Genomic DNA, 18,233 nt, shown 5'->3' on the forward strand with positions numbered 1-18,233 from the left:
TTTTACAGTAAGTGTATCAGCGAGCGCTCAACAAGCCCTCCCGTTCGGCGCTACCGCCGCAGACTGTGTTTAACTCGGCCTTTTAGGTACTTACATCCTGCAGAGAGATACCCAAATATCCTTTAGCAGGGCATGTGTGTGTGTGTGTATGAGCCCCGAGACTGTAAATCAGCCCCCTACATCCTATAACACACATTCTAGCTCGCTCCACAATAGATCAAAGGGTAATAAATAGCCACCTCTCTCCCACACATTGCTTTCCTTCCTGTTCCACGGTGCTTCCTCCTGTCCCCGCAAGTCCTCATGGGAAGGCCTTTCACACAGAAGTACACAGCTGGACCTGGTGAGCTCATCGCAGGCGTGCATGTACAAAGCTATACATACGCAACAAACACACAATGGCTCAAATATTGCAGGAAAGAGTTATAAAAGCAAGTGATTCTTGCTGGGACACGATCCAAAGTCCATAAGAGCGTACCCTCTGGAAGGGCAGAGCAGTCCATAATGCAAGCACTTAATTAAATTAGGTCTCTGAACATTAAATTTGTGGAGACGTTTGCTCTCATGTGTGCTTTGTGGGGCTTATGTTTTTTTTTTGTTTTTTATTTAACCTTTTGTAGGAGAAGAGGACGGCAACCGAGAAGCAGGAGATGTGGAGATGGAGGGCCAAGGAGAGAAGAGCAGGAATGCTGCTGCGGGGCCTGAAGAATGGGATGGTCCAAGTAAGAGCATCATCTCTATCACTTTATTGCCCTGCATGGTTTAAAGGAAAGATGTTTTGGTGTTGACATCATCATCATCATCATCATCATCATCAGTGACGCCATTATAAGGTTTTCTAATGTAATGTAAATCCAGATTTATGATCAAAGTAAGAATCCACATTTTCTTTTGAGAAAATGATTCATAAATCAACAACTTGAAACCTGTCGGTTTTTATTCTTAAGCTTTTCAGATTAGAAATCAAAGATGGGTCATTTTATTAATCATTATTGTAGAAAAAATATCTTGGTTTAAAAAAAATCTCATGCTCTCTCACAGAGTTACAATAAACTCTTAATTGATGATACTACAAATCCACATATCACTGTTACCACCCAGGTTGGAGTAATTGTTTGAACATAGCAATAAAATAAAATGCTGTTAATGTTTAAAATATGACTGATTGAAACGATTTTCTACTGTTTAGCAGGACCGTGTTGTCATGAAGTAGCTTGTTTGACGTTTATCTTTTAGAGCAGTTTATTTTGTGATGCTCTGTTAGATTTCCAGCCAAAACAACAATTTTTAAAAATAGTTTGACACTTTTTTTGACATGTCAGTAAATGCCATAACATTTTAAGTCACGCCTTTAGCTTAGCACGGAGAGGACGCTCCAAGAGAAGATGCTAACTTTGGCGTCTTTAGAGGCTAACATTCAGCTGGATTCTTACAGTGTTTCCTAATTTTTGAAGACTTAGCTTTGATGTGAAATATTTTTGATGTTTTAATATCAAAAGACCTCTCTAAACTATATACTGTTGAAATTAACTAAAGATTAATAAATAAGTTTAAAGTCAACACTATTCAGTTATATTTGGTGATTTAAACAAGACACATTTTAGTGACTGCTCTACTTAAAAAAGTCGTATCATCCAGCCTAGATGCACTTTCTCCAAAATGTTTGCGGGAGAGACGGATAATAGAGGGAGCTAGATTGTTGCACGGCAATCACTGTTCAGCCAAAGCCTGCACACACACTGCTGAACAGACAAAATATGACTCCTTTTACTGCATAAAATGACCTCCAGAATTTATTCCAGGTACATGAGTTTGTAAAAAAAAAAGAGAGAGAAAGAGGGAGATGAAAAAGCGAGAGCTGTAAAAAAAAAAAAAAAAAAAAAAGTGGATTTGGGCAAGTTTCGCTCGCTAGCTCAAAGCCCCCTGGGGTGTGTATTTTATACTGACAGTGAATCAGTGTTATCGCACCTATCAGATAATGCATTTATCATTAAATTTCACATTTGCATTTAAATCTGGGGAAGGAAATGAGCATTGCTGGCTAAAGATAAGAGCGCTGGGACGACAGTAATAAACCATCACTGTGATCAGTCAGGAGACAGGGCTGAGGGGGTCAGCTCAGAACTATGGGGGCCGTGACAAAAAGAAGGCATCACAAGCAGTGGGAAGAGGAAAAAAAAGAAAAAAAAAAGTGCTTTTGGGCGAGAAAACGCTGAGCTTAAAAATACTGCTGTGAAAGAGAAGGATGGATGTAGCATGACTGGATGTATGACTGGCTGTAATTATGCTTCCTCGTTCACTTAGCCATTAGAATGAGAATTAGGGGCTCAGAACCACGAGGCTGGACAGGCAGCTGGCAGGGAGGGAGAGAGAGGGGAAAGTTGGGATTTCATGGAAGAAAAAGTGTCTCTTGTTTTTAGTGAGGGACGTTAAACTCTGGAGGTAGTGATATGAGACTTGATGCATATTTCATGTTTTACAAAAGCACAACATGTCTGGATCCAAGTTATCAAAACATCCTATGCTCTGTTCTAATCTGTGAAGAAAAAAATGACAACTGGCTGCATGAGTCTTTCTTTCTAGGGTTGCACCGATTGCAGTTTTCTGACTCATTGCTGGTTATCGATCTTTAAAAATCCTGAGGATTTTGACTGATACTGTTTTTTTATGTTTGTTTTTTGTGTCTGAAATGTTGCTAAATATAGCAAGAAAATCTCTGAGTTGGCAACAATGGGGTGACTTTTGTTAACTGGAAACTTTGAGACATGACCTGGCGGTCTGTCACTCAAACCTCTCAGCAGATCAAAATAGGACAGTGGCTGAGGAAGATGAGATCGATGGGTAAGATCTACATACCAACAAGCTAGACCAACTCAAAGTTGCACACAACTGTGAACCAGGAAGGAAATGATGCATTGTTTTCATAAAGGTGTGTGTCGTGCATTTGTGTTTAGCCTCTCTGAGTCAACGCTACTCCTGAACTGCCTTCTGATATTCAGATATGTCCCTGCCTCAAATCCAGGGAGATTCCCCATTCATACTAAGGAAAGACACCCACACAGCATGATGCAGCCACCACCATGTTTCACTATGTGGATGGTATGTTCAGGCTGATGTGTAGCATCACATTGGATGTTGTAAGGAGGATGTAAAGTTTGATTTTGGTCTCATTTAACCAGAGTGCCTCCTTCCATGCTGCTGTTTCTCCTACAGGGTTTGTTTCTAACTACAAGCAGAGCTTACTAATTGTAGGGCTAGGCATTTATTGTATAATTTATCATTTATTGTGATAAATTTCTTATCGTGATAAGAATTTTGGTTTGTTGTTTTCACAATAAATTTCCATTTATGATGTTTTTTTAAAAAATCCCAAAACAGTCCATATTGTCGGAATCGCTGCTTTTTTTTTTTTTTTTACTGTTTTCTACACTTTTTTGTTCAATGAGAGTATCAGTAAATATCAATAAAGTTGAAAATCTGGTTAAAAGCATGTACTGTTGTACTGTGATACAAATCATACTTTATGTGACTGGTGTCCTAAAAATACACATTAAAAACGGTTTTAAAGAGCAGTATTTGTGGGGCTTTGATTGCTGTGCCATGCAGTCAAAGAAGTAAAGAGTTCCTCTCGCCACTATCAGGATAGTACCACAAAATACTGTGATAAAACTTTCAGTCCATCTCTAGTAGTTATTGTTTCAACAGTTTCAGTTCATAAATATTCTGACAAACCACTACCCCGAGACTGAATTATTCACAGGTGAAATGTAGGAATTTCCGCTACTATTTACAATTGAGCATTTTTCATATTTTTATTCGCAAACTTTAAAAATCATGTCTCGTTTTCCTTCTGTTTTACCAAAATGCACTACTTTTTGTTGGTCCGTTGCATAAGAACCCAATTAACTGCACTGGCGTTCGCGTAACGTGACAAAACGTGGAAAAGTTCAAAGGGTGTGAATACTTTTGCGGCTAGGTTATCGGTTCAACATCTCCCACTTGTTTGCTTGACATTTGTATTATGTACCGGCCGATTAATGAGCGACGTACAGCGAGGCATTCACGCCCCTGCTGCATTTTCTCAATGGGCCGGCGTAAAGTGGGCCGAAATTAATCTCGGCGCATAATAATGCCATTCACTCTCTCATCACTGCTGCCACGAAAGGTCATTTCCCTTTTTAATTTTTCCCATTGTGCCGGGAAAAGTCAGATGGGCATGTTATAATTTGAATAAAGGGGGGAGAATCAGACAATCAGATAGGGACATTTGAAATGACATGACTTCCTGTTCAAAGTGATTAAAAGCAAATTTATTTAGTTGGAGACTGTCTCCCCTTTAATCTCTTTGTAAATGTTCCGATAGTTTCGGCATTCAGAAGTTCTTTGTTATTCTTTGGCTTAAGTTTAAGCAGCTGTGATTAGGATCACCAACAGATAATTTTTAATCACAGCGCGCGTGCGTGCATCTGAATGGGCCGTGTTAATGTCCGCCACATTAAAAGCGAGCGAAGCCTTTTAATGAGGTGGGCTGACTCGGAACAAGCCCACCTGCTTTGGTGACTCTATTGAAGCACCTCCATGCCCGTTTTCCCTTTTGCTGAGTAACAACAAAAGCCTTTTACAATCTACATCCTGTAATTGAACACTCTTTTTTTTGTGTGTGTGTGTGTGTGTGTTTGCCGCATTTCATCTCTACTTTAGTAAGTCATGTCAAGTGCTGTCCACGATTGCCTCATGTTCTCTGATTGTCTTTTCTGTGTGGAACGGTGGAGGAGCGAGCTGAATGAGTCACTATCAATCTGATAGCCGGCTCCTCTCTGTGTTGTTCAGAGAGCTGGGTCTCTGATGTGGAACACCCAGCGAGTTCCCTCTCTCTCTCTTTCCCTCTCATTCTCTCTACAAGTATGTCCTTAAGCGAGTCTCCACACTGATCTTCTGTCTTGTGTTCACTCCTCGTCACGGATGTTTCCCAATCAGACGCTGATTCCCGAGATAGGGCGTCGAGCCATTGTGTTCGTTTTCAGAGACGGGCGCCGATAGGGATCTGACTCGGTTTCTCCCACTTGCTCTCCTCAAGGCTAATTGTGGATGGTGTGCATTAGTTAGCTAACTGTGCTAATGAACTTGTTCTCTGTCTTATCTAAATGGTTTCTCATGTAAACCACACCCTCTTCTGAAAATCAGGAAACTCCCGGGGTTTGTTTGGGATCAAGGAGGTTTTCGGGAATTTCACCATTGAAATTTTGTGTAAAATGGTCAGAAGTTTTTTTGTTTTTTTTTCCATTTTGCTTTGGCTGGTCAGTGCAGTGGCTAGACCAGCTGCCTTACACCATAAAGGTCCTGAGGCCTGTCTGAGAGCAATTATTTTATTTACTTTGGTGAATGTGTGAGTTTTCTCTGGGTACTTTGCAATATCCAAACATGGATGACTGGTTCTAAGTTAGCCATTTGTATATGAAAAGTTTATGGATGCGACAGATGGATGAATGGATATAAATATGATTTTTATTAAGCATTTTGTTACCGATTTGAAGAAATAAGTTAGGTTAGCACTTTCTGAATCACTCTAAGAGCCAAAGGCTTCATTCACATAGCAGCCGAATGTGATCCAAATCCGCTTTTTTTGCCCAAACGCGACCCGTATCCGACTTTTTCACTGGAGTCTGAGTGGCCCAATTCCAATCTTTTCACCCCCCCCTCCTAAAACAAATAAATCTCATTTGTGTCATTTCCTTATGTGGAACTAAAACAGATCAAATTGTTTTCAAAGTGTCTTCAGTTTAACGCTCATGGTGCTTTTTTGACTCTTAACGTCATTGATGTGAGATGTGTCACAATTCTGCAACAAAACAAGCCACAGGACAAAAACAATTTCTGAAAATTATAATCCATGATTATATGAACTCACTATCACATCACAATCCCACCATTCCTGACTGACTATTCATCCAAACAAGTCTGCACTATGCATCCAGACTTGTAAGTCGCAGTCAGTGCCCCACAAAAGGCCATTGCTATTAGTTGTGCTTTTTGTTAGCTTTCCTCATTTTGTTATGATCTTGTGACGATCCAGTCAGCTCCCATTGCTAAATGAACTTTTAAATTATTCCACATCATAAAATGATCCATTATTACCTGCGTAAACAGTGCACAGCTATGAGACGTCTACGTTCTTCTTCTTCGGGTCGCTTTGGGATCGTAAACCGTTCACACAGAAGTCTGACTGCGGTCACATTTAATTTCATCAAAGGGCATTGAGACCTTCTGTGTGACGGTAGCCACCGCGGCCATCCCACATGGAAACATCAAGTCACGCAGAGCATTACCCAACCTGATGTAAAACCTGCTCTTTGGCCGAGGAAAATCACTCTAAAGTCAGGAGAAAATACAACCCTGTCGAGGCTGTCGGGGTTACTGGAGGCACATTTTCATTAAAAGCTCGCGGTGCCAAACTGAGGCCGTGGAGTTTGAAAGGCACGGGCATTTACAAGGCAGAGGATGCAGTAAAAGACACCGATGGTTTGGACACAGACGTCCAGCGAAGGAGCGGACCTGACCTGACATTAAGAGTCAGGATCAGGTTCTTTTAGATGCTTTGATTTTAACCAGCAGTTTCTTCTTTCCTTTAAAAAAAACATATTAGGTTGGCAGTACAGCTTTTGTACCAGGAAGGATGCAAAACAGCTTACAGGTTGAAAAACTTGCTATCACAGCAGAGAGAGAGCTTTAGAAGGAAATGGTGTTGTTTCATTATCGTAATAAGTACTTTTTTTTTTTTTGAGTCACAAATGAGTGACCCACCACAGAAGGAGGGGCAGATGGAGGAAATAAGTGTGGCCAGAGTGGCAGCAGAAGAAATACGATTACCTTTTTACTCAAATCTCTTCTATCGGTGGACTGATGGCCAGGTTTCTGTAGCCAGCTGGACGCCTGCCAGGGCGAGGCAGGGGTCATCCGAAGGAGTGGCCATCTGATTCACCCAAAGATCACACACACACACACACACACACTGAAATACTTACACATCAATAAAAATTAAAAAGGAAAAAAAAAACACATCCCAGACATTTATTTTACACCCCCTCCCTTCTTTCCCTTTCAAGACATCAAACATGCACATGCTGAAAGCACAGCTTCACTCACATATAAAAAAAGTCATTTTTTTGACTCCAGCCAACCCAGAAGGGGGATTTGTGGCCAATCCATCTTCTGCCACACTCCAAAGAACAAAAACTTGAAAAAAAAAAAAGAGAGGAATAAAACAATGGCCATTTCAGGTTTAATGCACATATGTCATGCTAGGAGAAAACCAAGAACCAGATGGCCGTGATACCGTGGCAGGTGCCTCGACAAATGTTTGCGGTCACCCGTGCTGCTATTTATATCGAGCCGAAACACAGACAGGCAAATATTTGCAACAGGACAGAGGGGCCCTTTATGTTGAGGGGTCAGAATGATCATCAGTATAAACAGATGGGATCAAACGTTCTGGATACCTGTCGGATAAAAATGAGCAATTATTTTGATTGTCAATAACTTAAGGTAAACTAAAGAAAAAAGAAAACGTAACAAAAATTAAAGTGTGTTATTCTGAAACGTGTTCTTTGTGACCCACAATTTTTAACCCATGTTTCATCAGAAGGATTAGAGGAGGAGTTCTGAAAGTTTGTGTTCATAGTACAAACCAGGGAAAGGTCAAAGGAACATCTAGAGATGAGCAAACTGATGGCAAGCTTAATTAATTTTGGCAATAAAGTTTAATGAGTAATCTCATTTTATTAGTGATTTTAACTTCATTGCTTTTCATGTCCTCATCTATGTGTGATAATGAAAGAAATTAACTGGACCTAAAGTGTAACCAGACACTGTAGCATCCTAACTGAGGTAAAACTCACAGATACCCAGAGACAAAATACACATGAAGCTCCTGGAATAATGTCTGCTTTCAGTGAACTGCCTCACCTAAGACCTCTGAAAGTCATTTAGAGCTTTTTCTAATTCCTTTATTCTCTGTAGCTAAAAATCAAGTAAAAATAGTTGGAGAGAAAATAACCTACATTTATAGGGAGGTTTTAAATTATGCATTTAAATTCTTTTTATTTGAAATAATAATTAAAAGAATCCTTTTTGAAAGTAAAAACTATTTATATATGAACTGTTTTGGATTTTCTTTTTTTTTTTGGCCTCTTTGCCGCTCCAGCACAGGTTAGCTGGGTTTAGAAATGCTCAAACAAGATGTCCACTTGGACACACAAAAGGACTTTCTGACTCTGGTCTTCTGGTTCTGGTTCTGGTTTGCTCTGCATCCTCAGAACAAGAACCAAACACAGAGGAGCAGCATTCAGTTTCCATGCTCCACTCATCTGGAACAAACTTCCAAAAAACTGCAAAGCTGTCGAAACACGGAGGTCCTTTAGATCAAAGCTAAAACCCCACCTGATTACAGTTGCCTTTGATTCCCAATAAGTGCAACATTGATCAATATTTTTGAGCCATATTTGATGATGATTATTCTTAATAATTTTGATGATGAGATTGGACAAAGTATTTTTACTGCTCATTTAGTAATTGGTTATTGTTTGATGTTTTTATGGTGGAAAGCCCATTGAACTGCCTTGTTGCTGAAACGTGCTATTGCAAATAAACTTGACTTGACTCGACACAAATGGTGAAAAAATATTGAGAACACAGTCAGATGCAAAAACATCTTTCATCTTACTATGTAGAGGACGTAATAAGATGCTCTCAAACGTATTTACTTGGTGCTAAGCTAACGTTAGCATTCTCTCTGTTTTTATAGGACTTGTTGATAAGTCGGCTCACAACATATTATGAGTCGGAAGACAAAACATCCGCAGAGTTGTTCTCTTGTTTCCTAAGCTAGGACTTTTGCTTTAAATTATGAATGACTGGTGTGTAGGAAAGTCCTTCTCACACCCCTTGCTCCAAAGATGAGCAGTGGTTCCGATTCACTTTGCTCTTCAGCCTGGATCTTGGTCTGAATCTGGACTTCCATCATTTACTGGTTCTGAGTATGAATAATTCCAGATACCTTTGCAGCGAGACTTTACTGCGAACACATTTCAACAGTCAAGTTGCTCTCGGGGAACGAGAAATTTTCCAACTCATCACCCGAGTCCATTATAAAGTCAGGGTGTCGTCAGGGAGGGAGGGGCGAGCCGAAATGAAGCAGAGAGACAAACGGCGCACCCAGATTCAGATTAGGCTGCAGAAGATGAGGGTGTAAAAGGGATTTAATGGTAGGATGGATTAGAGAAATCCTTGTAACAATGTTAAATAATTATGGTTCCAGCCGAGATCAAAGCACCATTGATTGAACCCCTCAAGCCTTCAGCACGCAGAGTCTTGGAAAGCAAAGATTGGTAAACTCGTGCTCAGACCACTCCGGCTGCTCCACTTAAATTGGATTGGAAATATTAGGATATAGATGAATCCTTCAGGAGGCTTTTCGCAAAGCTTTTGTCACCGGAAATGTAGCTTGGGAGCGCTATGAAAGGTTTGATAGTGTACTGTCTCGACAGAATCATAAGAAGAGGGTGTCGCAGCTGTCTCCGCTGATACCTAAGCGTTTTAAGTAGACTTATAGACACACTTGACTGTTATATCAGCAAACCGAAAACTTTCGGCGCAGGCTTTTCGTTCAAGGTTTTATTTTTTTTTTTTTTTTTATCACCCCCCCTTCTCCACCTCACACCCCGCCACCACCCCCCACACACACACTCCGTCTCTCCTTCGTCATGTAATCAAGAAATTTGGACGTGCATCATTGCAATTCCTCCACAGAAAAGGGAAGGTTTTTATCTCGCTCCTCCAGAGGTTTATTCAAAGTCTTCTGACAAGTCTCACAAAACATGACTGACACTGCGATTGCTGATACAGATGATGAAAGTCCATCAGCCGGCTCCTCGGCGAGTTCTGGGCTCTGGGTGATGTAAAATTAAATTGCAATCAAAGTGCCTGAATGTAAACACCAACTTGCCGCCTCTCTAAATACGCTTTGTTTCTTAAGAGATTGCCGACGAAGGCCTCGTGTCGCCTGCGTCACCTGTGTGTGGAGAAAACACCCCCACCCTCCCCGAACCGCACACACAGTGATGAATGATGAAATATGCAACAAAGAGATTAGACAAATCACTGTACTCCTGTGCCGCTTCGCCTCGATGCAAATTTAGCCACTGATCCGCTGTATAAGAGGCTTTATGAGGGAACTTCATGGTTGTTAGTTATATAATCTAAAATAGGGCAAAATGCAATCACCGTTCTTATCATCTGAGGAAGATGTCACTATATTCTGCTCCAGTTTCTTTTCCTCTTTTCTTTTTTTTTTTTTTTCGCGCATATGTGGGATGATGCGCGGAAGCCGAGAACGCTGTAATAAGATCATTGACTTCCAGCCATTTTGTCCGCATTTCTGTCCACTCACAATGGAGTCTTTTGACTGTAATTACGATTTTCAGATGATTCACGCAGAAAGAAGGGGGGTGGGGGGAATAGAGCCACTGCTAAGTATGGCCGTGTTAAAGCGCAGCTGGTGGTGATGGTTCTGCCTTGGGGGGGATGTGACACCCGTTGCATCTTTCTTTAGAACGTGTTTGTTCTGCAGCGGTTGCCCTCCGAGGCTCTGTGGCTGCTCAGGTTTTTTTTTTTTTTTTGAAGAGGTATCGTTGTAATTGGCTGAATATGTGATGTGTGTGTTTAGCATTAGCATGGAGACCCCCATGCAATCGTCGCTGGAGGATATAGCGCTGGGTAAACTCTGGGATTGCTCTGTTGAAACTTACTCGCATGTGGAATGCTTCCATTTCTTGCCGCCCGTGTTAAATTCTAGTTGAGTGAATTTGGGTTAAATGATTAAAGTTTTCTTTTTTTCCAATCCAAGTCCCCAAATTGTGCATAAATTCTTATACGTGTGTTGAGTTTTACTGTCAGCAAGTTTCCAGTTGGGCCCATCTGAGCTGATTTTCACTCAATACTCCCAAATCCTCAATACTATTCTGGAAGTATTAATACCCCTGCAAACTCAAGCTCAGACAGATTGGGTAATAAACAAACTGGGTTCAGGTCTGGACTTTGAGTGGTCCTTTTTAGCCTGAATGTGCTTTCACCTAAATCATGTTGCTGTAGGTCTGGTTCGTTTTTGTCAAGTCTTTTGCCGCCTCTAACAGGTTTTATTCCTGGTTTTCTCAGTATTTTACGCCATGCTTCACAGCACCTCTTCCTGCTTTCCTAGCATCCCAACAGAGTGATGCTGCCACCACCGTGTTTCACTGTAGGGGCATGTTAATGTGCTGCTGCATTGTTAATTTTCCTCCATAGCAAAGGGCTTTGGGTGAAGACCATCAACCGAAGCAGGGGTTCCCAAACATTTTGGCCTGTAATTTTTTTGAAAGAAATAAGACCAGAGTGAGGATTAGTTAGTGAATGAAATATACATTTCATCATTTAAAAGTCATATTTAGTAAATTAGTGGAACAATTTTTTTCTTTATTTCATCATGCAAATACATTTAATTATCCGGTTGGTGTCTTGTGACCCCCCCTGGGGAGGTCATGACCTTCACTTTGCCTACATTTCCAATGAATTCTGTGCTCAGTCTTTCCATCTTGATTCTGCACAGAGGGAGCACTGTTGCCTTGTAGCAGAGGGTACTGGGTTCAGATCCCAGCTTGGGGTCTTTCTGTTCTCCCTGTTTCTGTGTGGATTCATCTGGGGCCTTCAAAGGAAAAAATTTTATTTATACTGAGATTGCACTGCATAAAAAGGAATTTTAGTTCCTAATTGTGACCTGAATTTAAAAAAAAATCATTCAGGGTTGCAAGAGTAAAGGGGGCTGAATGCATGTGGGTTTCTTTTTATTAAAAAGTTGAACAGCAAAGCTGTACATTTTATTGGCCTATCATAAAGTAAAATTAATAAAAAAATTATTGAAGCATGTAGCTGTAACAAAAAGTACAAGAAGGTAATAATACTTTTGCATGCAGGTGTAGAGTATTGTTCCTGTCTGTGTAGCACATTTGTACCAGAGTACTGTCTTCACACTGATTGGTTGACAGCCTTCTGTTGACGATTGTCATGCCAACCTTGCCTCCTCTTTGGAGGTGGGCGTGTGGGCAGGGCCTGTTTATTAAGGGAATTAAAGTCGCCCCAAATAATAGCAATAATCATGATTCTGGAAAGTTAATAAATAATGGCATGCTCTCCCCCTGATCGTGCAAATGTTGTGGTATTCAATTATGCAATTTTCATTGGCATATTAATCATCTTTTCAACAAACAAGCCACCGTTAATTAAAGCAAAGCATGGATAAAGACGTGTTGCCGGATCATCACTCCGTTTATCGCCGCGCGCACACCCGCAGTTAAGTAAATTCAGGCTGTGAGGTGAATTTCAATGGTCTCCCCGTTCCTTCGCTCAGTGTGTTTGTGCTTGGCTGTATAGGTAACCTTATATTTATGCACATCGTGTTACAGGTGTGGAATTTGGGATGTTTTACAGAAAATAAAGCAACTGCTAATTATTTTAGGTATTTGGCTTTTTTTTTCCCTCTCTCACACACATTTTCCCAGCAGATTTGAATGAAAATTGTCACCGATTGGGTCTGTTACAGGTGAATCATTTAAGTGTTTATTATGACTTCCCACTGGCCACACTAAATATGTAGTGACTCTCAAAGTGTTCACAGCCTGGTTTCCATCATTCTTCTTGTACAATTCAACTGAAAACAAAAGATATGGAGGAAAAAAATATATCAATATTTGGGCATTTAGTCATTGGCTAAAGCCAACATAACCAGGGCGGTTATAAAAGATAAAAATGATCTCATTGGACAAACGTATCAGTCAGCAAAAGGGTATTAAAAAATCCAATGTTATTTTATTTACATAAAGGACAATTCCATCAAGTATTGTTTAGTCAACTGTGTTCTCCATGTCGATGGATCACAAGAAAATTAGAAACAAGTCACCGGAGTAGAAACAGAGAAAAAAATTAAAACACCCATTTCTAAGAAAATAGTGACTTTAATTTTTTTTTTTTTTTTTTTTTTTTTTTTTTTTGCAAAATATACTTGTTGCATAGAATGGAGAAGCCATTCCATCCAAATTAAGCTTTGTATTTAAACTCTGCTTGCTTACAGAGTCAATCTGTGCTTTTTTGGTCAGGCAGGAGAAACTCCCAGCTGATTAACATACCAGGCTTTATCAGCTGTTCACACGCTTTTGTTGTAGGTTTCAGCCAATAAGATGAAAGCTTGAAGGAAACACATGGCTACTTACGAGCCATGTGTCTCCACCACATCACCTGACCACATGCATGTATGCTGGAAAGCTGGAGATGTAGGATTGTATTTCTCAGCATCATTCAACTATATGACATTAAGATATTGACCTTACTTAGCAAGAGACTAGCACTAAGTTTGTCAAATTAGTAGCTGTCTATTTAGCTATTTAACAGTCGGATTTTTATAGTAGACATTTGGTGAAAAACTGTACAAATGTACATAATTCCTCACTGCGCTGGATAAATGTTCTATTATTAATGTATCCTATTAATTCAAAAGACGGTTAATGGAAGCGGCATTGAAGAGAAATATCGACGGTGGTGTTTGATCACATTTCTGCATAAAACACGGAAACAAGCTTCTGACCAATCACACCAAACTTTGCAAACAGCTCTGTTGAAATTGGATGGCTCTCTGTGAACAAAATGATGCAATTTTCGTCACTTGTCTACGTAAGTCAGTGGATTTCATTTGGCCTTAAAAGTGCGCAAATTGGAATTATGAGTATAAGTTTGCTTAATCTAAACACACTAATATAGAAAACAACTCGTTTTTCAATTAAGTTTTTGCACTAGGATGATGTGGTTCTTTGACAATATCTCAATTAGCACATTTCCTAAAACTGCAATAAAACACTTTTTGAGTCATGTGATCAACAGGCGGATGTTACTACTGGCAGGAAAGACATAGAAGTGGTAGGAGGAGGATGGCGCTGCATGTTATTGACTTTTTGCGTTAATAAAATGATTCACACGTGATATTATTTGCATTTCTCATTTAATGGAAACACTTCATTATGCAAAATTGTGTTCTTTCAACATTAGCGGAATATTGACAAAACTTTGCACACTTTTGTAATGAAAACAAATCTAATAAGATCCCATTTCTGCACTTTGGATGAAGTATGCGGGAGCCTTAAGACATCCAGAACCGGCCTTACTTTCTTTTTTCCTCTTCCGTTTTCCCCTGTGTGCCTTGCTCATTGCTGGCAGGGGACGGAGATTACCGGGGATCTGGGAAGATACGGACTTCTCTCTAATCAAAGCTCTGCTGTCATTCAGTCACTAAATAGAAGTAGGGAAAATGTCTTGGTGACGGAAGAAACCAGTCAGGCTGTGCAAGTGCCGGCAGAGGAATGGGGGCGGGGGGAAGGAGAATTCAAGGCATCTGCAGACGTGCCGCTTGTCCCCCGTCCCTCATTGTGGAGCAACTTTATCAGCGCCAGCCGCTCACCCACTCGCTAAACTGGAGGGCCAGTCGCCTCTTAACTTAAACATAAGATCTTTGTGGTTTGAAGCACTCGGCTGCTCTGCTCCCAGTGTGGAGCTGAAAGGCAAACACGAGTCCAGTGTCGCCGTCTGCCATCAGAAAATCACACCTCATGGAGAACTTGTTTGTGCTGCGCTAGCTCGAATCTAAATGCACTCAAACAGACTGTTGCACCGGAGCAAGATCCCCCACCTCCACCAGCACCATCCCTCAAAAGAAGAAGAAGAAAAAAAAAGGGAAAGATGATGGAGAGAGAAAGAGGAAGAGAGATGGAGATGGAGAAAAGAGGCGGAGGAGTGAGAAAGGGGGGAGAGAAAAGTCAAAAACCTCCACATAACAATGCCGGAGAAAAATCAGAACATTTTCCACCGAAAGATGGGCCATTTCCAAATCCTTGTGCCCTATCAGACAAATTAAAGTAAATCAAGCATGAAATGAAGCAGAAGAGCCTGGAGATAAGGCTCCTTTAAGTCGTTTACAGATTAGGACAGAGGGAGAGAGAGAGAGAGAGAGAGAGAGAGAGAGGGGTGCATCTGGTCCCTGGCTGTGAAGGAGGCTAGTTTCTCATTTCACAATAGCAGGCTGTGTATAGGATTACTCTCCCCTGTCACCGACATGAGGAGCGGTGGGGGAATAGACGTCCACAAAAAAACGTGTCTAAATATGTACCCCCCCCCACCTCAGAAACCGTTCTGGACCTGGGACCTCTCAGCGCCGGGGAGGTGGGGGGCGTTCAGATGCCATGATAAGCTCACGCGAGCCGGGCGGCGTACGTCTGAGCCGCTCCATGCCTTCCGTTTGTTTGTCGTTTTGGACGCCCCCTTCACCTTTTTCTTTTTGCTCAAGTGGCTTCATCACACACACACACACACACGCGCACACGCACACACACACACACACACACACGCACACACACACACACACACACACACGCACACACACACACACGCACACACACACACACACACACGCACACACACACACACACAAAAAACAAAGAGCTCTGGGGATTGGCCGCACCGCACCATGTGACTGTACGGCTGTCAAGAAGAGTTGGTCTATGGGAAGAGGAATGGGGGGGAAGAGTTGTTAAATTATATCCTCAATATAGTTTTAGGTTGGGTGTTTTTTTATTGCTCAGTAAACTGGGTTGTTTAATTTTGTATTTCCTGCCTCTGTTTTCTGCCTGACATCAGCAGATTATTTGCGGTTGTATTTTTAGGCCTTGTTTAATTGCGAAATTAGACTTTACAGTGTTCAACACACACACACACACACGCGCGCGCCTTCGCGGCGACACACACGCTCCGCCGGAGACGCCCTCCGTCTCCCACACGAGGCAAAGAGGCCTCATGCTGCTCCCGAACGCCTTGCCGGGTTTCGTCTCACTCCTTCCGGGGTCGAGGTTGTGGGTCTGAAACCCACAACCTTGGCCTCGCCGCGCCTCGGAGTCTTGGGTTTAGCTCCGGTATCGTGCCATCTCAGAGCATTTTAAAAATACTCCTGAAACTCAATGATTTAACCCGCTTTTTTACGCTGTTCGCATCAAAACTGGATGAAAAGGAGCTTAATCCATCTTATCTGGTGACTGTCAAACCGCTCGCGCTAAAACCTACTCACAAAAGACAAGTAGGTCACCCAGGAAAGAAATAAACAGAATTCCCTGTTACTCTGGGGAAGTTCAGCCTGGTAATTGACTTGGGGGAAGAAGAATGAGCAGATGCTTTAAAAAAAAAAAAAAAAAAAGTCACTTTCTGAATTAACTGCAGAAGGTTGAACAAGAGAGAAGACACTGTTTACTGGTCACTTTCTTCTTCTTTGTTGATACATATATGTGTATTTCTGGATTTCAAACCAATGTTAAATTTACCTTGTTATGATAATCATGCTGCGTCAAATCATTTGTATCCCATTCAATAAAGTAAGCTATTGAAAAGCGCCCATTTATTTTAGGAACTTTATCACTAATTGAAACGCATCATAAGGATTTCTGTTAACTTTGATGACGTCCCACTAGCAACTGATGAAAACATGTTTAAAATTAGAATGTCACTTCAGACCAATAAAAAGGAATTTTCAGACACAGTAATGTGACCTTACTGATAACACTGTTTTTACTTCTATATGTAGACCAAAGTAAAAATCTAAAAAAAAAATGGCTACATTTTGTGTTTTTCAAGTATTTATCATGATTTAGCTCAAAATCTTAACCAATTTTGCTTAAATGTAACGTAGTATAAGCAGTTGGCATTAGCTAGTAATTAGCAGGGCCTCCAGTCCGGCGCCTATGGAGTGTATGTTGCTTGTAGCTTGACAGTTATAGCTTTAACAGACTGTAACCTTGATACCGATGATCAGACTGCTTTTGGTGTCATCCATATTTTTTGACAGAAATGTAAACAAATGACTTCACATCAAGACTCAAACAGCAACTTCCCTTCTTAGTTTTTTCATCCTGTTGTCTCCCAAGCAGCCTGCAGTCCCACTACACACGCACACGCACACACACACACACACACACACACGCACACACACACACACACACACACACACACACACTGACCATCCCTCACTCATCCTGTCACGCTCAGGTAGAGTAATGTCCCTTTGATGGTTTTGAAATTTGAAAGAAAAGCATTTAAACAGATCAGATTGCTGCAGGAGCGCTTTGTGTCCTCTAGATGTTGTCTGTGATATCTGTGTGTGAGGACAGTCATTCTTTAAGTTTTGCTGTCTCCTCTTACATGCCTTCAGCAGGAACTGCAGTGCCTGGCTCAAAGATGGATGCCTCAGAGATTGTTGTCAGCCGTCCTGCTGCTAACTTCTCCAGGCTTTTTGATGAGACCGAGTGTCTGACAGCTGGTATATCTCAGGTGTTCAATGACGCCCAGCTATAGCGGTTCTGTTGTACTGCAGGACTGAGCTTCTGGTCTGTGTGTAGATTTCAGTAGCAGTTCTGTAAAATGTCCTAGTTTTTTACTTTCCTGGTTAGTCACATTTTTTTAAAGGGCCAGGCTTTGAAAAGATCATTCAGTGAAGGTTTATAATTCGGTATCAAATCAATTTGTCATTTTTAAAAATATTTAATTAGAGATGTGCGATATACATGTTGCACATCTCTAATTAATATAAAAATATGTAGGGAAATGCGGCAATATCAGTACTGGCATCGGCCCAAATTTTCATATCAGTGCATCCCAATATTTTATGATATGTATGATATTCTTGGATCTTGAATTGATTACTGTGAAATCTATTTAGATAGTTATAAGCAAATGACTGAACCTATATGGGAATTGAACCCAGAACTTCCCAAATGCAGGATGATATGATATGAAAATCTGTGGTGCAACCGACTTGAAGTGCAATATATAGAAGATGATTTACAAAATTTACTAACTGGCAATTTACTGAGAAATATCTCCAAGGTCATTTATTGACTAGGGTCACTACATATGTATGGTGTTTCATGTTGGCGAGAATATGAAAATATGAATATGAAAATGTGAAAAAATGAGTCTGAATCTTCTGTCTAACCTCCTGCTTAGTTTGTAAGTGGAGATTCACAACTGAAATGCAATAATACCTTTGGCTTGTTTTTCATTTTTATTTATGAATTTTGACTTGTAGTTTGACATATCAGTCTCAACTGATATGTCAACTT

At 40.8% G+C, this 18,233-nt stretch overlaps 1 protein-coding gene across 1 annotated transcript in view; it reads left to right on the forward strand.

Moving 5' to 3' along the window:
* Positions 1-18,233, forward strand: part of zfpm2a (zinc finger protein, FOG family member 2a) — a 166,849-nt gene that overhangs the window by 51,135 nt on the left and 97,481 nt on the right. The window contains exon 3 of the mRNA XM_088013832.1: positions 621-722. Coding sequence (XP_087869958.1) covers positions 621-722 — 102 coding nt within the window. The remainder of the gene's footprint in view (positions 1-620; positions 723-18,233) is intronic.

The sequence above is a fragment of the Poecilia mexicana genome, unplaced genomic scaffold (genome assembly GCF_051168715.1).
Source record: "Poecilia mexicana isolate PSO_F unplaced genomic scaffold, ASM5116871v1 scaffold_16, whole genome shotgun sequence".
Taxonomy (NCBI): domain Eukaryota; kingdom Metazoa; phylum Chordata; class Actinopteri; order Cyprinodontiformes; family Poeciliidae; genus Poecilia; species Poecilia mexicana.